The sequence below is a fragment of the Astyanax mexicanus genome, chromosome 1, assembly GCF_023375975.1.
Source record: "Astyanax mexicanus isolate ESR-SI-001 chromosome 1, AstMex3_surface, whole genome shotgun sequence".
NCBI classification, from domain to species: Eukaryota; Metazoa; Chordata; class Actinopteri; order Characiformes; family Acestrorhamphidae; genus Astyanax; species Astyanax mexicanus.
In genome coordinates, this window is record NC_064408.1 from 10,880,819 (window position 1) to 10,897,265 (window position 16,447).

General features: G+C 35.8%; 1 protein-coding gene across 5 annotated transcripts in view; it reads left to right on the forward strand.

The window, feature by feature from the left end:
* Positions 1 to 15,045, forward strand: part of zmp:0000001168 (signal-induced proliferation-associated protein 1) — a 131,912-nt gene extending 116,867 nt beyond the window's left edge. For 3 of the 5 annotated variants that reach the window (XM_022665781.2, XM_022665782.2, XM_022665783.2), the window contains exons 15-16: positions 4,637 to 4,715; positions 14,374 to 15,045. In XM_022665781.2, the coding sequence (XP_022521502.2) occupies positions 4,637 to 4,715; positions 14,374 to 14,517 (223 nt within the window). In that variant the 3' untranslated portion in view covers positions 14,518 to 15,045. Of the gene's footprint in view, positions 1 to 4,636; positions 4,716 to 4,979; positions 6,192 to 14,277 lie in introns of those variants that run through there. The other 2 variants (XM_022665785.2, XM_049466808.1) reach the window with 2 other exon arrangements.
* Positions 15,046 to 16,447: the final 1,402 nt, after the last annotated feature.

Here is a 16,447-nt window from a genome sequence, read left to right on the forward strand (position 1 = left end):
GAGCGCTCAGACACTCTCACACAGCAGCATGTTCATAACCCATACACTTTACCAGAGGTGGAAAGTAACTAATTACATTTACTCAAGTTACTGTAATTGAGTAGATTTTATAAGTAATTTGTAATTTTTTTCAAGTTCATTTTGACACAAGTAATTTACTTCACTACTTTGGAAAACTCACCATTACTGAGTAAAAAATGAAATGCTGGAAAAAAATGTTTGAATAAAAAAAAAATTGAGTTTTGTTCTCCATGGTAGCGCAGCTGAACTTTTCCATGCAGTGTTTATTACGGTTAGCGGGAGAGACACTGTGTGAAAAGTTTTTTTTGTATGATTTCGTGTTTTTAATGATAATTCCTTACGTTTTTATTGGGAACATTAAACAATCTGCTTGAACGTTAAAAAAAAAACATGTAAATAGCAGTTAAAGCATAGCAATATCAAATTAAAAAATACTAATAAACTGTAAAACTATAAAAATACGGTTTATACTTACTTGAGTAGAATTTTAGCAAAGTAAAGGTAATTTAATTACAATTTTTCAGTACTTTTTCCACCTCTGCACTTTACACTGTAGTAACTGTAGTAACAGTATTTTATTATACTTATTATGTGCAACAAACTAAAATACTCTGTCAAGCATTTAGATGCTCTTATCTGTAGTGCTGTTAACTTGTGGTTTCTGAGGCTGGTAACTCTGATGAACTTATCCTGTACAACAGAGGAAACTCTTGCTCTTCCTTACCCGGGGCGGTCCTGATGAGAGCCAGTTTCATCATTATGTTTTTGATGGTCTTTACAACTGCTCTTGAGTATAATTTTAAAGTCCTCATCACAACTTTACAACTGATGATCTCAAACACATTAAGAGAAGCAAGAAATTAAAGTAGTTAACTCTTAACAAGTTCAGCACAGCTGTTAACTGAAAGCCTGAATTTCAGGTGACCCTACCTCATAAAGCTGACTGAGAAAATTCAGCCAAGATGTGCAAAGCTGATCATCTAAGCAAGAGATGCTACTTTAAAGAATCTAAAATATAAAATATATTCTAGTTTGTTTAACAGTTTTTTGTTTAATAATTTCATAGATTGGGTGATTTATAGATTAGTATTAGATTAAATTTAGTATTATTCTACAATGCAGAACATTAAAAAATTTAAACAAAAAAAATGAATTAAGGTGTGTCCAAAATTGCCTATTACAGATTGCCATTTTTTTACTAGACTACAGGAAAACCATAAATGTATGTACTAGATCATGGATTTAACAGCCAATAAGCATAAAATATGTTTTTTATTAGTTATTACAACATCAACATCACAGCATCTCACTGTCACACTATGTGTAATTTCTTAATTAAATAAACAAAATCAGAAATCAGTATGCAAAAAGTGTATGCATGAGAGTTTCTATTACTTTTTTTTACTGAGAAATTTCATCTACACCGCAGTTTAGCCCCACTTGTTCATGTCGAAGCCATAAAACAAAAAAGCATAGCACAAAATGCAAGACAGCAATAATCTGCTGGTGTTGATCCACTGTTTTATATCAAGTCTAAAGTCAGTGCAGTTTTCCCAGAAAATCTTACAGCACTTCATGCTTCCCTCTGCTACTGACAACTTTTATGGAGATGCGGATTTCATTTCATTTTCCAGCAGGATTTGGCACACTGCCCACACTGCCAAAAGTGCCAATTGGTCTTATATAATTTTAAAATTTTCAGAGACACTGATTTTTGGGTTTTCTTTGGCTGTAAGCCATAATCATCAACAATAAAAGAAATAAACACTTAAAATAGATCACTCTGTGTGTAATACATCTATATAATATATGAGATTCACATTTTGAACTGAATTACTGAAATAAAGTAAGTTTTCAATGATATTCTATTTTTTTGAGATGCAGTAGTATATTTCTGTGTTTATGAAAACATCTCTAAAGTCTTGCTCATAAAGTCTAGTATTATTTATACAGTAATTCTCATCATATCTACAGCTGGTTCAGTTAAACACATGCACTGTTCTTAAGACTAGCTAACAAGATCTCAACTACTTTTTGCAGGATGGGAAATGCCTGTTTTGTTTTTTATTTTTTAAAACCCTTCTGATACAATATGGAGTTTTAACAGTAAAAACTCTTATTTGAGAGAGAAAAGCTTTTACATAATATTCTTATACAGCTCTGGGGAAAAAAATAAGAGAGCACTTCAGTTTCTGAATCAGTTTCTCTGATTTTGCTATTTATAGGTTTATGTTTGAGTAAAATGAACATTATTGTTTTATTCAATAAACTTCAGACAACATTTCTCACAAATAAAAAAAAGGGTAATTTAGAGCATTTATTTGCAGAAAATAAGAAATGTCTGAAATAACAAAAAAGATTCAGAGCTTCCAGACCTCAAATAATGCAAAGAAAACAAGTTCATATTCATAAAGTTTTAAGAGTTCAGAAATCAATATTTGGTGGAATAACCCTGGTTTTTAATCACAGTTTTCATGCTTCTTGGCATGTTCTCCTCCACCAGTCTTACACACTGCTTTTGGATAACTTTTTGCCTTTACTCCTGGTGCAAAAATTCAAGCAGTTCAGTTTGGTTTGATGGCTTGTGATCATCCATCTTCCTCTTGATTATATTCCAGAGGTTTTCAATTTGGTAAAATCAAAGAAACTCATCATTTTTAAGTGATCTCTTATTGTTTTCCAGAGCTGTATATATTTAGAGTGTTACTGTACTATGAGGACAGTGCTGTAGTGGAGTTAATGGAGTTAATGGACGCACTTTCTCCCGCTGAAGTGCAGATGCCTGTATGATTGTTTAGTGGTGGATGATGCATGATGCTCAGAGGCAGGCCGGGGAGAAGAGCGCACACTCTAACCTAAAATTATGGTCAGCAGGGTGTAATTTGTCTGTGTCGACCTTGAAAATGACCCCATTTGCCAGTCATTTTATTAGGGGTTTCCAGTGTGTGTCTCTTAGTCATAATAATGCTGCTGCTGCTGTTTCTGTACTCCTGTCCCTCTCAGTGCTCTGACTCACTTCACTACACTCAAACACTGTCTCTCTTTATTTCTCCTCTCTAAAACCTCATATACACACAGATAATACACATAAAGATTAATAAAACAATAAAATAATTTAACAATATAGAGCACCCGTCTAAATGTGGACACACCTTCTCATTCAATGTGTTTTCTTTCTTTTTATGATTTTTTACATTGTATTTTTAATATTAAAGACTATATTAAAGCTCTACTGGAACACATGCAGAATATTTTGTAAATAAAAAGTGTTAAAAACAAAGCAGAATATGTTTTTTATACTTTAGATTCTTCTAAATAAGTATCACATTCATCTTAGAGGACAGATCTGCACATTTTACAGATTTTAATCTCAGTGTCTTCATGAGGGAGAGTCACCTGGAATAGTTTTCTCAGCATCTTGAAGGAAGGAGTTCCTGGAGGTGCATACATAAAAAGGTATATACAGAAATTGGACCTCAAGTATCAGGGTTATGACATGCATTGCTTTCTTCAGCCACAAGGTGGCATTTTTACTTACTGGTGAGATATAGGAAAAAAAAAATAATAATTGAATTAATTTATCATGATGATGTTACCTATAACACACTGATAGTTTAGGCAAATACAAGTCATTTCTTAATTACACTGGCACCCAAAAGTCATGGGACACCCTGATTTGAGGCAAATGAAATGAAACACTGAAATACCTATTGTTTTTTTCGCCAAGCTAAAGAATGCTGTAGTGACCTGTGGGATATGAATGTGGGGTCCCCTGGTTTGAATGTGATGTAATTTCTTGTACAGTCTGTTCACATGGACAACTTCAGCCAGATGCTGCCAGTCACAACCAGTACCACTGAATGCACTGTCCACTGTGGGTGCTAATGCTTTTTATGATGTATTCCCAGTACACATGTGACTTTACTTCAGTCGAAAATAATAAGAGTTATCGTAATACAAAAAACACACTATTGTGGTATTAAAATCTGAACCGTGGTATCTAACAACAGAGTACAACACTGCCATCCAGTGGGCAGGTTTAAAGGGACACTAAACCCCCTGATTTTGGTTTACTCCACCCTCATCTCAAATTTGAAAAAGAGCACTGAATGATGTATGGGTTTAGAGACTGATCTCCATTCATCAATTTTAATATTACATGGAATACATCCATCCAGTACAGTGTACATGTGGGTCATAAATAAAAATATGTGTATATGCAAGAATATGTAAAGAAGTATATTTGGCTGTTTAAAGTCTTACTATATTATTATTACTATTACTATTATATTATTACTTTCATGTTTTAAATCTAAAAAAAATGTCTTTTTATCCGTTGCCTTGTACATTTAGACCACTGTCGTTAGAATAATCAAGATGAAGAAGTGGTTATCATATCATGGTCTTGGACGAGACCATGTTTTATGTGCTTTTTTGCTTGAAAAAAATATTAAAATTTAAATTATCAGCTTGTTATCAGAAGTCAAATCAAAATCAAAATTTCTTATATCCACTGGGACTGAATTATATAATTCATGCCATAGTGCGATAAAAATTGATACTGTGTTTTTAAAAATCGGTACAGTATAACAGTCTCTATCTCTCTTTCCCACAGTGACTCTCCCAGTCACCTGGAGGAGAAGGTGTCCCAGTTGGAGGCCATGCTAAAACGACTGCAGGATGACCTCCAAAAGGTACTTTTCCCTTCCCTTTAGCGAGTCCCAGCGGAGCTCCTGAACCCCCTCCCCCCGACCCTCCCCCCAATATAATCAATCCCCCCCTCCTCCCCCCTTCACCTTCTTCACCTAACTGCCCAACCCTGACCCGTTCCCACCCCTCATCCACCCCTCAACCACCCCAGAACCCAGAGATTGACTTCACAGAGGCAATCAGCCAGAGGGACTAACTGTAGAGGTAGGGCGGGACAAGCAAAAGAAACCTGTCTTGTCATTGGACAGGGCGAACAGAGGAGATGAGAAGATGGCTGGAGGGACATTGGGCAGCCATGCTCACTCTCTCAACACTAAGTGACCAGTGGCAGTCGAGGCAAGTACAGCATGAGATTTTTCCTCCATTGCGCCAAAACCGAACTAAAACAACGACTCAAAATCCAAACCCAAATAACACATTTTCAATTTTCAACACCGGGGAGGTGTCCTAACATGCAGTGAGACCATGGAGAATTAACCACAACTCTGATAATGATTGGCATCTTCTCTTTTTTCTGCTAACTAACAAAGAAAAAGGTAGAGTAAGGTAAAAGAGTAGTAAAACAGCAGTTACACTCATCGTCAAAGACATTGTTGCATACATACACAACAAGAAGAAAGTGTTGGATGGCAATTGCAATGCTAGATGGATAAAGATAAAAGTTACAAGGAAACAATAAATTACATTAACAGCTCTTAGTCATGTTTATTGAGCTTAACATACAGAAGTAAATAAAACTGGTGCAATGCATGTGTAACGCAACATGCCAGACGTCTCAGCATTGCTGTAGATGAGTTGTAGAGGTTCCTAATGGTCTCCTGTGATCATTAATCCCATACAGCTCTGATATTCTCATGCAGTTCCTGCATATTTTACAGTAGGGTAAATAGAGCGTTCATAGTGTAACCAATAGCATTCCACACATTATGAGTAAGAGTTTAAGAAAGATAAATAGGTCTGACATAGTGCTGGGCGGTATACCAGTTCATTTGGTATACCATGGGGGGAACTAGAACCAGTATGCGTTTCTCTCATACCGCCACACCAGCTTTTAAAAGGGTAGCAGTATGCTGAAATAGTGCACCAGAGTATTCGTTCAGAAAAGTTTGGACTCTCAGAGTGCCTGTAATAATAAAAGAGATGTAGCTTCATTCACATTAAAACTAGGTCTTCTGGACGAAAAGTATAGATACTAGGGTTTAAAATACTTCTGTAGTAGTTGAGGTTTCAATTCAAGCTTTTTACTCTTCAAGTAAAAGTGTAAAAGTACTGGATTTAAAACTACTTAAAGTATAAAAGTAATAGTAATGTAAAATGGGGAAAAAATGCTATTAAGAACAAAAGCTTATGCCAAACCAGAGAGTCCAATTAGTGCACTACCCCCCATAAAAACACATTTTTCTAAAAGTCATAATGACTATAATGTTCTATTAAAATGTTAATGTTAAAATGTTAATACGTCTGCTATGTTCTTTGGGGGGGGGGGGGGGAGACTTCTCTACATCCAAACACATCTATCTGGATGGAGAGATTTATCTGGATAGGGGTTTTATTGAACGATGAGAAGCCGGAATGAAAAGGAGCTGGAATGAAACAGGTGTAACGAGTTTTTTTTTAAATATAAGGAGTAGAAAGTTCGGATAAATGTGTGAAAATGTATGAAGTAGAAGTAAAAAAACAGTTGTCTGGTAATAAAATAATTACTCCAGTAAAGTATAGATAAACAGCATTATATACTTTCCACTTTTAAGATCAATTTTAAATCTCAGTTTCTTTTTTTGACGATGAGTGTACTTCAAAAAAGATCCATAGAAAAGAAAGAGCGAAAAAGGACCAGGTCTTGAGCTTCATGGATTATAAAAAAAGAAAAAAATAGAAACAGTTCAGATGTACTAGATGGCGAGATGCTGCACACTCAGTTGACCTTAAAGGTCAGAGTAATTCCAGGCTTCTCCAGGGACACTTTCACACATGAGGATGGACATCTAACCCTGCAGAATAGACTGTAGCACCTCCACGGACTCTCTAACGATGTCCTCTCAGCTGAAAATGTGTGACATCCTCCATAAAGCAGCGAGACAGCAGGGTCCGACCAGGGTCGCCGCGCTAACACCACGATCCTGTGCCTTTACCCACATAAGCAAATCTCCTCCTGTTTTCTTTATCTGTGCCTTTGTTACCCCTCCCCTTACCCCCCACCCCTCTCTCTCTCTCTCTCTCTGTCACACTCACCATTAACCCACTACTGCATTATCACCAATCATCAGAGAAACGCAGCTGTGAAGATAGATATGCACATATCACATCAAGAGATCATTAATTACTATGATAAATAATAAATATTAATAGCTGTATCAAAAAGTGTCAGAGAGAGCATGGTTAACTCTGTGAGGTCCTGTAGATTTTTGGTTGGGCTGCAAGATAAGCTGTATCATCAGGTAAATATAGTGTACAATTAAATTAAAAAGTGGGAATTAACTAAGCTGCTCTGTTGAGAATACTGAGATAGGGTTGTCATGACAATATATGCAAAATATAACTTTTCAATCAATCAATCAATCAACCAACCAGTCAATCAACCTTTATTTTTTTCCACTTGGAGGGTATCCCTCATTTTCAATGCAGCCGAGCAATTACAAAATTAAAAAGACTAAAATAAATAATTTAGAATAAAAGGATATATGCAGACAAGTTAAAATATGAAATAAAAGGGTAAAAGGTCAAAAAACAGTAATAAAACAAAAGAAAATAAAATGAATAAAATAACGTTAATCTAAAATTAGATCAAGAAAATGACAAAATAAACAAAATAAATAAAAAGGTAAAAGAAAAAACTCAACTAAAACAGGTAAGCATGCAGAAAAATGAGCCTCGGTCCATACTATTCTACTTAAATGCCAGTTCTGTATCTCTCAGCTTGTCCAAGAATGCATGTAAATCGTGTAAAGCCTGCTCTGCTCACTGACCAGTTGGTGCATACTGGTGCTTCAGCAGAACTGAAAGTAGTACAAGTATAAGGCGCACCAGATTATAAGGCGCATTATGCAACACTAGTAAGGAACAGGGGTGTCGCCATGATTTCCTTCTAATTCAGCAGGTCTCGCCGCTGGGTGGGGGTGGGGGCTAACTAACTAGGCTAAATAAAGCTAAGTTAAGTAAACAAAACTGTAATTCTTAAAAAAACATTTTCTTTTAAAGTCAAACAAGCGCTGTATATTAATCTACACAGATTTCTCTCCTGAAAACTGTTTTTTTTTTAGTGAGTAAAGTGCTTCTGTTTCTTTAAAATAAGCTAAGGCTAGGTGCAGCAGCATTAGCATTAGCAGCTAACTGCTAGTAAATGCTGCCCAACAGGTGTCCCAATACTACTTTTGTTGATATAGTGCAATGTTTCTGTTTTCACAGTATGATCAAATTTGGCCTGCTATTTGCATTTATACCATCATTTATATATACAGCTCTGAAAAAAAACAAAAGACCACTAAAAAGGATGATTTTCTTTTATTTTACCAATTTAAAAACCTCTGGAATATAATCAAGAGGAAGATGGATGATCACAAGCCATCAAACCAAACTGAACTGCTTAATTTTCTGCACCAGGAGTAAAGGCATAAAGTTTTTCTTTGCATTATTTGAGGTCTGAAAGCTCTGCATCTTTTTTGTTATTTCAGCCATTTCTAATTTTTTTGCAAATAAATGCTCTAAATTACAATATTCTTATTTGGAATTTGGGAGAAATGTTGTCTGTTGTTTATAGAATAAAACGAAAATGTTCATTTTACTCAAGCATAAATATATATATAGCACAATCAGAGAAACTGATTCAGAAAGTTAAGTGCTCTCTTAATCTTTTCCAGAGCTGTATATTATATGTATATATAAATGAACTAGAGGCTGTTTTCTTATGATTGATTATAATGCTAAGTAAAGCAGCCACACAGCGTGATAAGTATGACAACATATGAGCATATGTGCATAAACACATACTGACAGCTTTAAAAAAAAAAGGCGTCCATAGAGATCGCACACCCACACACACACACACACACACACACACACACACCCACACACACACACACAGAGAGAGAGAGACTGTGAAGTCAGAACAGACTTCATTATTCTGGTTTGTTAAAGCATTAAATTGCTGTGGTTTCGGTGGGGATGGGCTCCTAGAGGCCTCGTCTGTCACAGTTCATCCTAACTAGGGTGCTAAGAATCCAGGCAGTGTCTATTTTTATCCCATCTTATTTCAGATATGGCGCCTCATAAATGCTTAATGTAGCTGTCATAAGCTGTTTATGTATGCCTGATGTTGTTGCACTTAGTGCGCTTTGTGACAAGCTACCCTTATCTGGCCTCATCTATTAATCATAACTAACTGAGGAATAAGCTCTTCATTTCCCTGACAGCAGAGCTACTGGCGTCGCGGAAAAGAGTTTAGTAAAAGCTCATGCAAATTGCAGCGCGCCGTCCGACTCTTTCCCCCGCTTCAGCTCGTAGCTCTGTTTTGTCATTTCCACGTCTCGTCCGCCTGCTCCTTCCCACCAGCGTCGGATATTTCCTGCCCTTAGCAGCTGATTTACGGACGACCCTCCTGCTTCAGGCTCTATAATAAAGTCCTGGCTTAAGACTGCTACTGATAAAACACTGATACTGATCTCAGGCACGATGTTAAGGGCATGAAATATTGAGCGCCTTCTGTTAAAGATGGTAAGAAAAACAGGAGAACCATGGGATTAGAAAATATCAGGGGAAAAAAATAAGAACTATTTTTTATCCTGGTTTCCCATTTTAAACCTTCAGTAAGTGAAGAATGAGGCTTAAAGAAACAATTTCACATAAAATCTACAACTTTCAGATCAAAACTTGTATTTAATTGCAGACACTATCAACCAGAGATAGAGAGAGATCAACCAGACTATTTTTGCACGCCTTGCACCAGTGCTAAAATAAAAATAGCGTCGGAGTTTAGGAATATATCTACACTGATCAGCGTGGTGGTCTGGAAGAGAGGTGTGTTCAGCCCAATTTTCTGGCGTGTTTCTATCTTGGTGCTGGAGAACACAGGAGCTCCACTGACTAATTAAAACCCTGACAACAGTCAATATCATTGTCCATTCCTATAGGTGCTCCCAGCACTTGTACACCCCAGCTCGTTAAACACACACAAACACAATAAACAGAATAAAGAATAAAATAACATTACTGTTCTCTTAAATGAGCTGGTGGTGTATCTTCACAGTGTGAACGAGCAGCTCAGTATCTGTCTCTGCTGAGATGCACAAAAGCACCGCACTATTAAGACACAAAGGCGCCAAAGTCAGAGCTCTCCTGCCTCTTAAAGGGAATGGAAAGTGACACACTGATTGGTTTATTTCACATTACAGCCAAAATACATTTATAATTAATATTAAGAGAATTAGTACATGCATTTTGCGTGTTTTAAGCTGCGCAAGGCATATTTTTTGCACCTTAATGATATCAAAGACACATTGACACTCCCTAAATCTAGCTGTGCGATCAGAAATTGATCAATGCACTATAGATCGCTGAAATAGGGCCCAATCTTTTCCTTTTTTGTTTAATTCTCTTTGTCAAAATGTGCTTTAAGTGTTACAAGAGGAAATGGCAGCATTACAAAGTGGTAAATGTGTTGCAGGCCTGAAATGCAGGATTGAATGTATATTAATAATTTATATGAACTTGATGAAATAAAACACGAAAGATTTTAGCTTCATACTGTCTGCAATCAAATACAATTCAAAGTAAAATGAAGAAAGACTTACATTACGTACCAATATTTTCTCTGATTTTTTAAATTATTTATTAAAGTCTATGCAGACTAACAGCTGGAGAGTCAACCATGGTTAAGTTTTCTGTCCATCTCTAACATGTAATTTGTGCGTGTGAGTCTGTCTGTGTTAAACATGTACTGTCTAACAGTGAGTGTGTTTTCTGGGAACCATAAACTATACGTTTTTTTGGTGTGTTGGTTTCGTCTATGCTCATATAAACTTCAGGCTGAAGTTTTGAGGATTTTGAATTTAAATGTTTGCTGTTTTCACTTATGAATCAATTAAACCATACATAGCATTTACAGTGCCCTCCATAATTATTGGCACCCCTGGTTAAGATGTGTTCTTTAGCTTCTCATAAATTGAGTTTTGTTCAAAATAATATAGGACCACGATGGGGAAAAAAGTAAAGTCCAACCTTTAACTCAAGTAAATTTTAAGGGGGAAATAAAATCCCTGACTAAGAAATAATTATTCTTCATAAAATCACCTGTTCCACAATTATTGGCACCCCTAACAATTCTTAGGAAATAAATTTAATAAAAGTATTTCTGTCACTTCTACAGTAGTTTACGAAGTTGATCAGAGTATGTAGGAACATTTAATTAGTAATTCACAACTTCCTGTTTCCCTGGGGTATAAATATGACGTGACACAGAGGCCATTTATCTTCAACATGGGAAAGACAAAGGAACATACCATTCAAGTGAGGCAGATGGGTGTTGACCTTCACAAGTCAGGCAATGGCTACAAGAAAATCGCTACTCGCCTACACCTGTCCATATCTACTGTCAGAGGAATTATTAAGAAGTTTAAAACAACTGCAACAGTGGTAAACAAGCCTGGACGAGGACGCAAGTTTATTTTGCCACCACGCACAGTGAGGAGGATGATAAGAGAAATAAAAAGTTCTCCAAAGCTCACTGTTACAGAATTGCAATAAATGGTAGCTTCTTGGGGTCACAAAGTCTCCAAAACAACCATCAGGCGCTATCTACATGCCAACAAGCTGTTTGGGAGGCATGCACGGAAGAAAGCATTTCTCACTCACAATCATAAACGCAAACGTTTGGAGTTTGCTAAGCGGTACTATGACTTCAACTGGGACCGTGTGCTTTGGTCAGATGAAACAAAGATAGAGCTTTTTGGCAACAAATGCTCTAAGTGGGTCTGGCGTAACACAAGAGCTGAGTATGCAGAAAAGCACCTCATGCCCACTGTGAAATACGGCGGGGGATCAGTGATGCTGTGGGCCTGTTTCTCTTCTAAAGGCCCTGGGAACCTTGTTAGGGTGCATGGCATCATGAATGCTCTAAAATACCAGGACATTTTAAAACAAAATCTGGTGGCTTCTGCCCGAAAGCTGAAGATGGGTCGTCACTGGGTCTTTCAGCAAGATAATGACCCTAAACATGTGGCCAAATCTACACAGAAATGGTTCACCGCACACAGAATCAAGCTCCTCCCATGGCCATCTCAGTCCCCAGACCTCAACCCCATTGAAAACCTGTGGGGTGAGCTGAAGAGGAGAGTGCAGAGGAGAGGACCCAGGTCGTTGGATGATTTAGAGAGAATGTGCAAAGAGGAATGGTCAAAGATCCCTCTTTCTGTATTCTCCCATCTTGTGAAACATTACAGGAGAAGATTAGGTGCTGTTTTGTTGGCAAAAGGGGGTTGTACAAAGTATTAACATCAGGGGTGCTAATAATTGTGGCACACATGATTTGATGTTAAATAATTATTTCTTAATGTGGGATTTTTTTCCTACTGAATAAATTCACTTGAGTTAAAGGTTGTATTTTACTCTTTTTTTCCATCGTGGTCCTATATTATTTTGAACAAAACTCAATTTATGAGAAGCTAAAGAACACATCTTAACCAGGGGTGCCAATAATTATGGAGGGCACTGTATTTTGATGTAACAGTATTGATTAAATATGTGACATGGCTGGCCCAAATAGCATTTAACAAGCTTGGAATACTCATATTTGTTTCCAACTCTCTGTATTTCCAATATTACTTCCTAATATATATACAGCTTTGGAAAAAAATAAGAGACCACTTATAAATGATGGGTTTCTTTGATTTTACAAAATTGAAAACCTCTGTAACATAATCATAAAGTGGCATAAAGGTATCCAAAAGCAGTGTGTAAGACTGGTGGAGGAGAACATGCCAAGATGCATGTGATGCATGTGATGCTCTAAATTACAATATTTTTATTTGGAATTTGGGAGAAATGTTTGTATGTCTGTAGTTTATAGAATAAAACAACAATGTTCATTTTATATACATATAACATATACCTATAAATAGCAAAATCAGAGAAACTGATTTAGAAACTTAAGTGGTCTCTTAATGTTTTTTCCAGAGCTGTACTTTTATAAACTCATCTTAATAAGATACTGAATGAGATAATAAGAGAGAGATGTATTTATTTATATCTATAGTTAGTGATGTAATTTAAAAATTTAGCTATTTCATAGGTATAGTTGATCTACTTTTTTTCTGTAGTAACTTTCAATTTAAACTTAATTTTTACTCATATTTTAGTTGTTTTCTGAAGTATCCTTTAATGTTCTTTAAAAGCTAGATTTTATCTACTTCTTTTACTATTATATGCACAGTTCAGTTACTTTATAAAACATTATAAAATGAACATCAAACCTACTTTACCTGCATTACTGCATATCTTCATATCTGCTCATTTATTATAGTTATAGTTTATAGCTTTGCTAGTTTACTGAACAGATATGTTTATTTTCCAGAATTGCAACCTAATACTCTAAGTGTTAGATGACAGTGTGAGTTATTTTAGTGATTTTTTACTAAATTTATACCAATATTCCAACTTATAACCATCTTGTCTAATAGGAATTTATAACAAGCATTGATTGTTCATCATTGATGAACAAGCACACACTTAGCACACAGAATATTTACCAGATTATTCATCATATTCAATCAAAACTACAGCCACACAAATGAATGGTGCTTTTAGTTTTTATATAAATATTCACCATAATCAATCAAAATTAAAGCCAAATAAAAAATGGTGCTTTTTGTTTTTATATAAATATTCACTATATTCAATCTAAATTCAATTAAAAGTAAAGCCACACAAATTAATGGTGCTTTTTGTTTTATTATAAATATTCACGATATTTAATCAAAAGTAAAGCCACACAAATTAATGTTTTTTTTATGTAAATATTCACTATATTCAATCTAAATTTAATCAAAATTAAAGCCACACAAATGAATGGTGCTTTTTGTTTTTAATACAAATATTCACTATATTTAATCTATATTTAATCAAAATTAAAGCCACAAAAATGAGTGGTGCTTTTTATTTATATAAATATTCACTATATTTAATCTATATTTAATCAAAATTAAAGCCACACAAATGAGTGGTGCTTTTTATTTATATAAATATTCACTATATACAATCTATATTCAATTAAAAGTAAAGCCACACAAATGAATGGTCCTTTTTTTTTTAATAAATATTCACCATATTTAATCAAAATTGAAGCCACACAAATGAATGGTGCTTTTTATTTTAATCATTGCTTGAGAAAAGGGATTATATTGAATATGTCAAAACCAGTACCAACATAGACAACAAGTACTCGAGTATTTCAATAAACTATTTGGGCCAGCCTTCCTTAACTAATTGATAAATGTTCTGTTATCTTTTTTAAAATGTGGCCTTGTCCTATTCTAACCCTACTCCCTAACTATCTAGCCCCTAGCGTTCTTCGCCTACCCCAGCGATCCCACCCCGTGCCCCGAGGGGGCGCTCTGATGGTCAGTTGTGTTGTGTGTGCCACTCCCTCGGCAGGAGAAAGAGGACAAGGCGGTGCTCCAGGCGGAGGTGCAGAGTCTGAGGCAGAACAACCAGCGGCTGCAGGAGGAGTCGCAGACCACCGTGGCCCGCCTCATCAAAGTCACCGAGCTGCTGTGCAACGTCAACAAGCCCTGCTAGCAGAACCAGCCTGCAAGACCCCCCCCCCCCCCCCTTCCCAGAGACCCGCGAAGGAAGATCAGTACAAACGTGAGCGAGTCCTGCTAGCAAAGCAACCCAAAAACCAACCTGCAAGACCCAGAGGCCGAACTCTGACTCCTGGAGACCATCGAGGAGCGACGCTCGTGAGACAGCAAGCCCTGCTAGCTCAGCTAGTCATCCAGAGCCATCTGAAAGACTCAAAACTCAAAAGCTGAAAGATCCAAACGACATATACGTCGTAAATTCCTGCTGCCCGTAACAGCTGGACGAGTGAGATCCTGATGTTAGGACTTCCTGCTTGCAAACCAACCCAAAAACCAATCAATCAAACCAACCCAACCAACCAAACCTGCAAGACCACTGAGAGAAAAGACACAAACGTTAGTTAGCAAGCTTGGCTAACCATAGCAGACATAAACTCAAAACCATAAAGACCATTGAGAAAGTGGTTTTGGTTTTGGTTAAATGCTAAATTCTAGCTACCCTAACGACTCGACAAGAAAGATAATAAGTAAGATTTACTTAAAAAAAGTTTTGCAACTTTTCTGCATTTGCTTTTTTTTTTTAATAAATTTAATTTCAGATAAATTTAAGTAAATTCAACTCAGTTTCAAGACTTAAATGTTACATAGAGTAAATAAGTGAACTGAACTTCAGTCAATCCTTTCTTTTAGTAAACTTTACCTAATTTTAGTAAAATATTACCTAATTACAATTACTTAATTTATACAATATAACTCAAATAATTTATGATATTTAATATATTATAATTCCTGAAATTTAAATATTTTTAGTTGAAACAAACATTCAAATATTAACAAAGTCTCTCAGATTTATTTGTAAAACAGACCAAGTCTCACTGTCTCAACACATGGATGGCATTTTAGTAAACTAAAAAGAATGTATTACATGCCATCCATGTGTTGAGACAGTGTAATATGTGTGTTTTAACTAAAGATATTTAAATTTCAGGAATTATAATATAGTATGTATCATAAACTATTTAAGTAATATTGTATAAATTAATTAATTGTAATTAGGTAATTTTGTATGTAGAAATTAAGTAAAGGTTACTAAAAGAAAGGATTGACTGAAACCGAGTTGAAGTTACTTAAATTTATCTGCAATGCGGAAAGTTGCGAAACTTTTTTTAAGTAAATTTTACTCCTCAATTTTTACAATGGCAAGTCCTGCTAAAACACAAAAACCGTAGCAATTTGTAGGTTTAGGAGCATACGTACTGTATGTACCTACACTGGTCAGCCATAACATTAACACCACCTGCCTAATATTGAATAGGCCTCCTTTAGGAATTCATTAGGACTTCATACAACCTCTGAACATGCCCTATGGTGTACTGTATGGATACTGTATATAAAGTCCTGTAAGTCGTCCTTTCCAAGGATCTCCTCAAAGAGCCTTAGGCACCAGTAGGTACTGTTTGGCCATACTTATATAAATTTAGGTAGATCCAATCCAATGCATCATGGGGACACCCTATAACAATTGGCTGATATTTTGGAGACGTTCTGACCATGTCATCCAACCATCACAGTTTTGGCCTACAGTACAAGGCTTTATGCTTTTAACAAACACATCAACTTGACCAATGCCTGTTTTTCAATTCAGTATTGCACAAATATGATATTTTCACCTCATCAGTCTTTTAATTGTGTTAATGTTATGGCTGATAACATGGTGTAGATGATAGGTATGCTATGTACATGCTATGTACATGATACAGTATCATATACTCATAAAGGCTAGTAGGCTTACAGTAAATAAGGAGGCAAAACAATATTATCAATATAAGCTTATAATCAAATCAAGCCTTTTGTAACTTCCAGGGAAGCTTTATTACACCCTTTTACTCTTAAACAAAAAGATGCAACAAAGGATCTGCTGAACA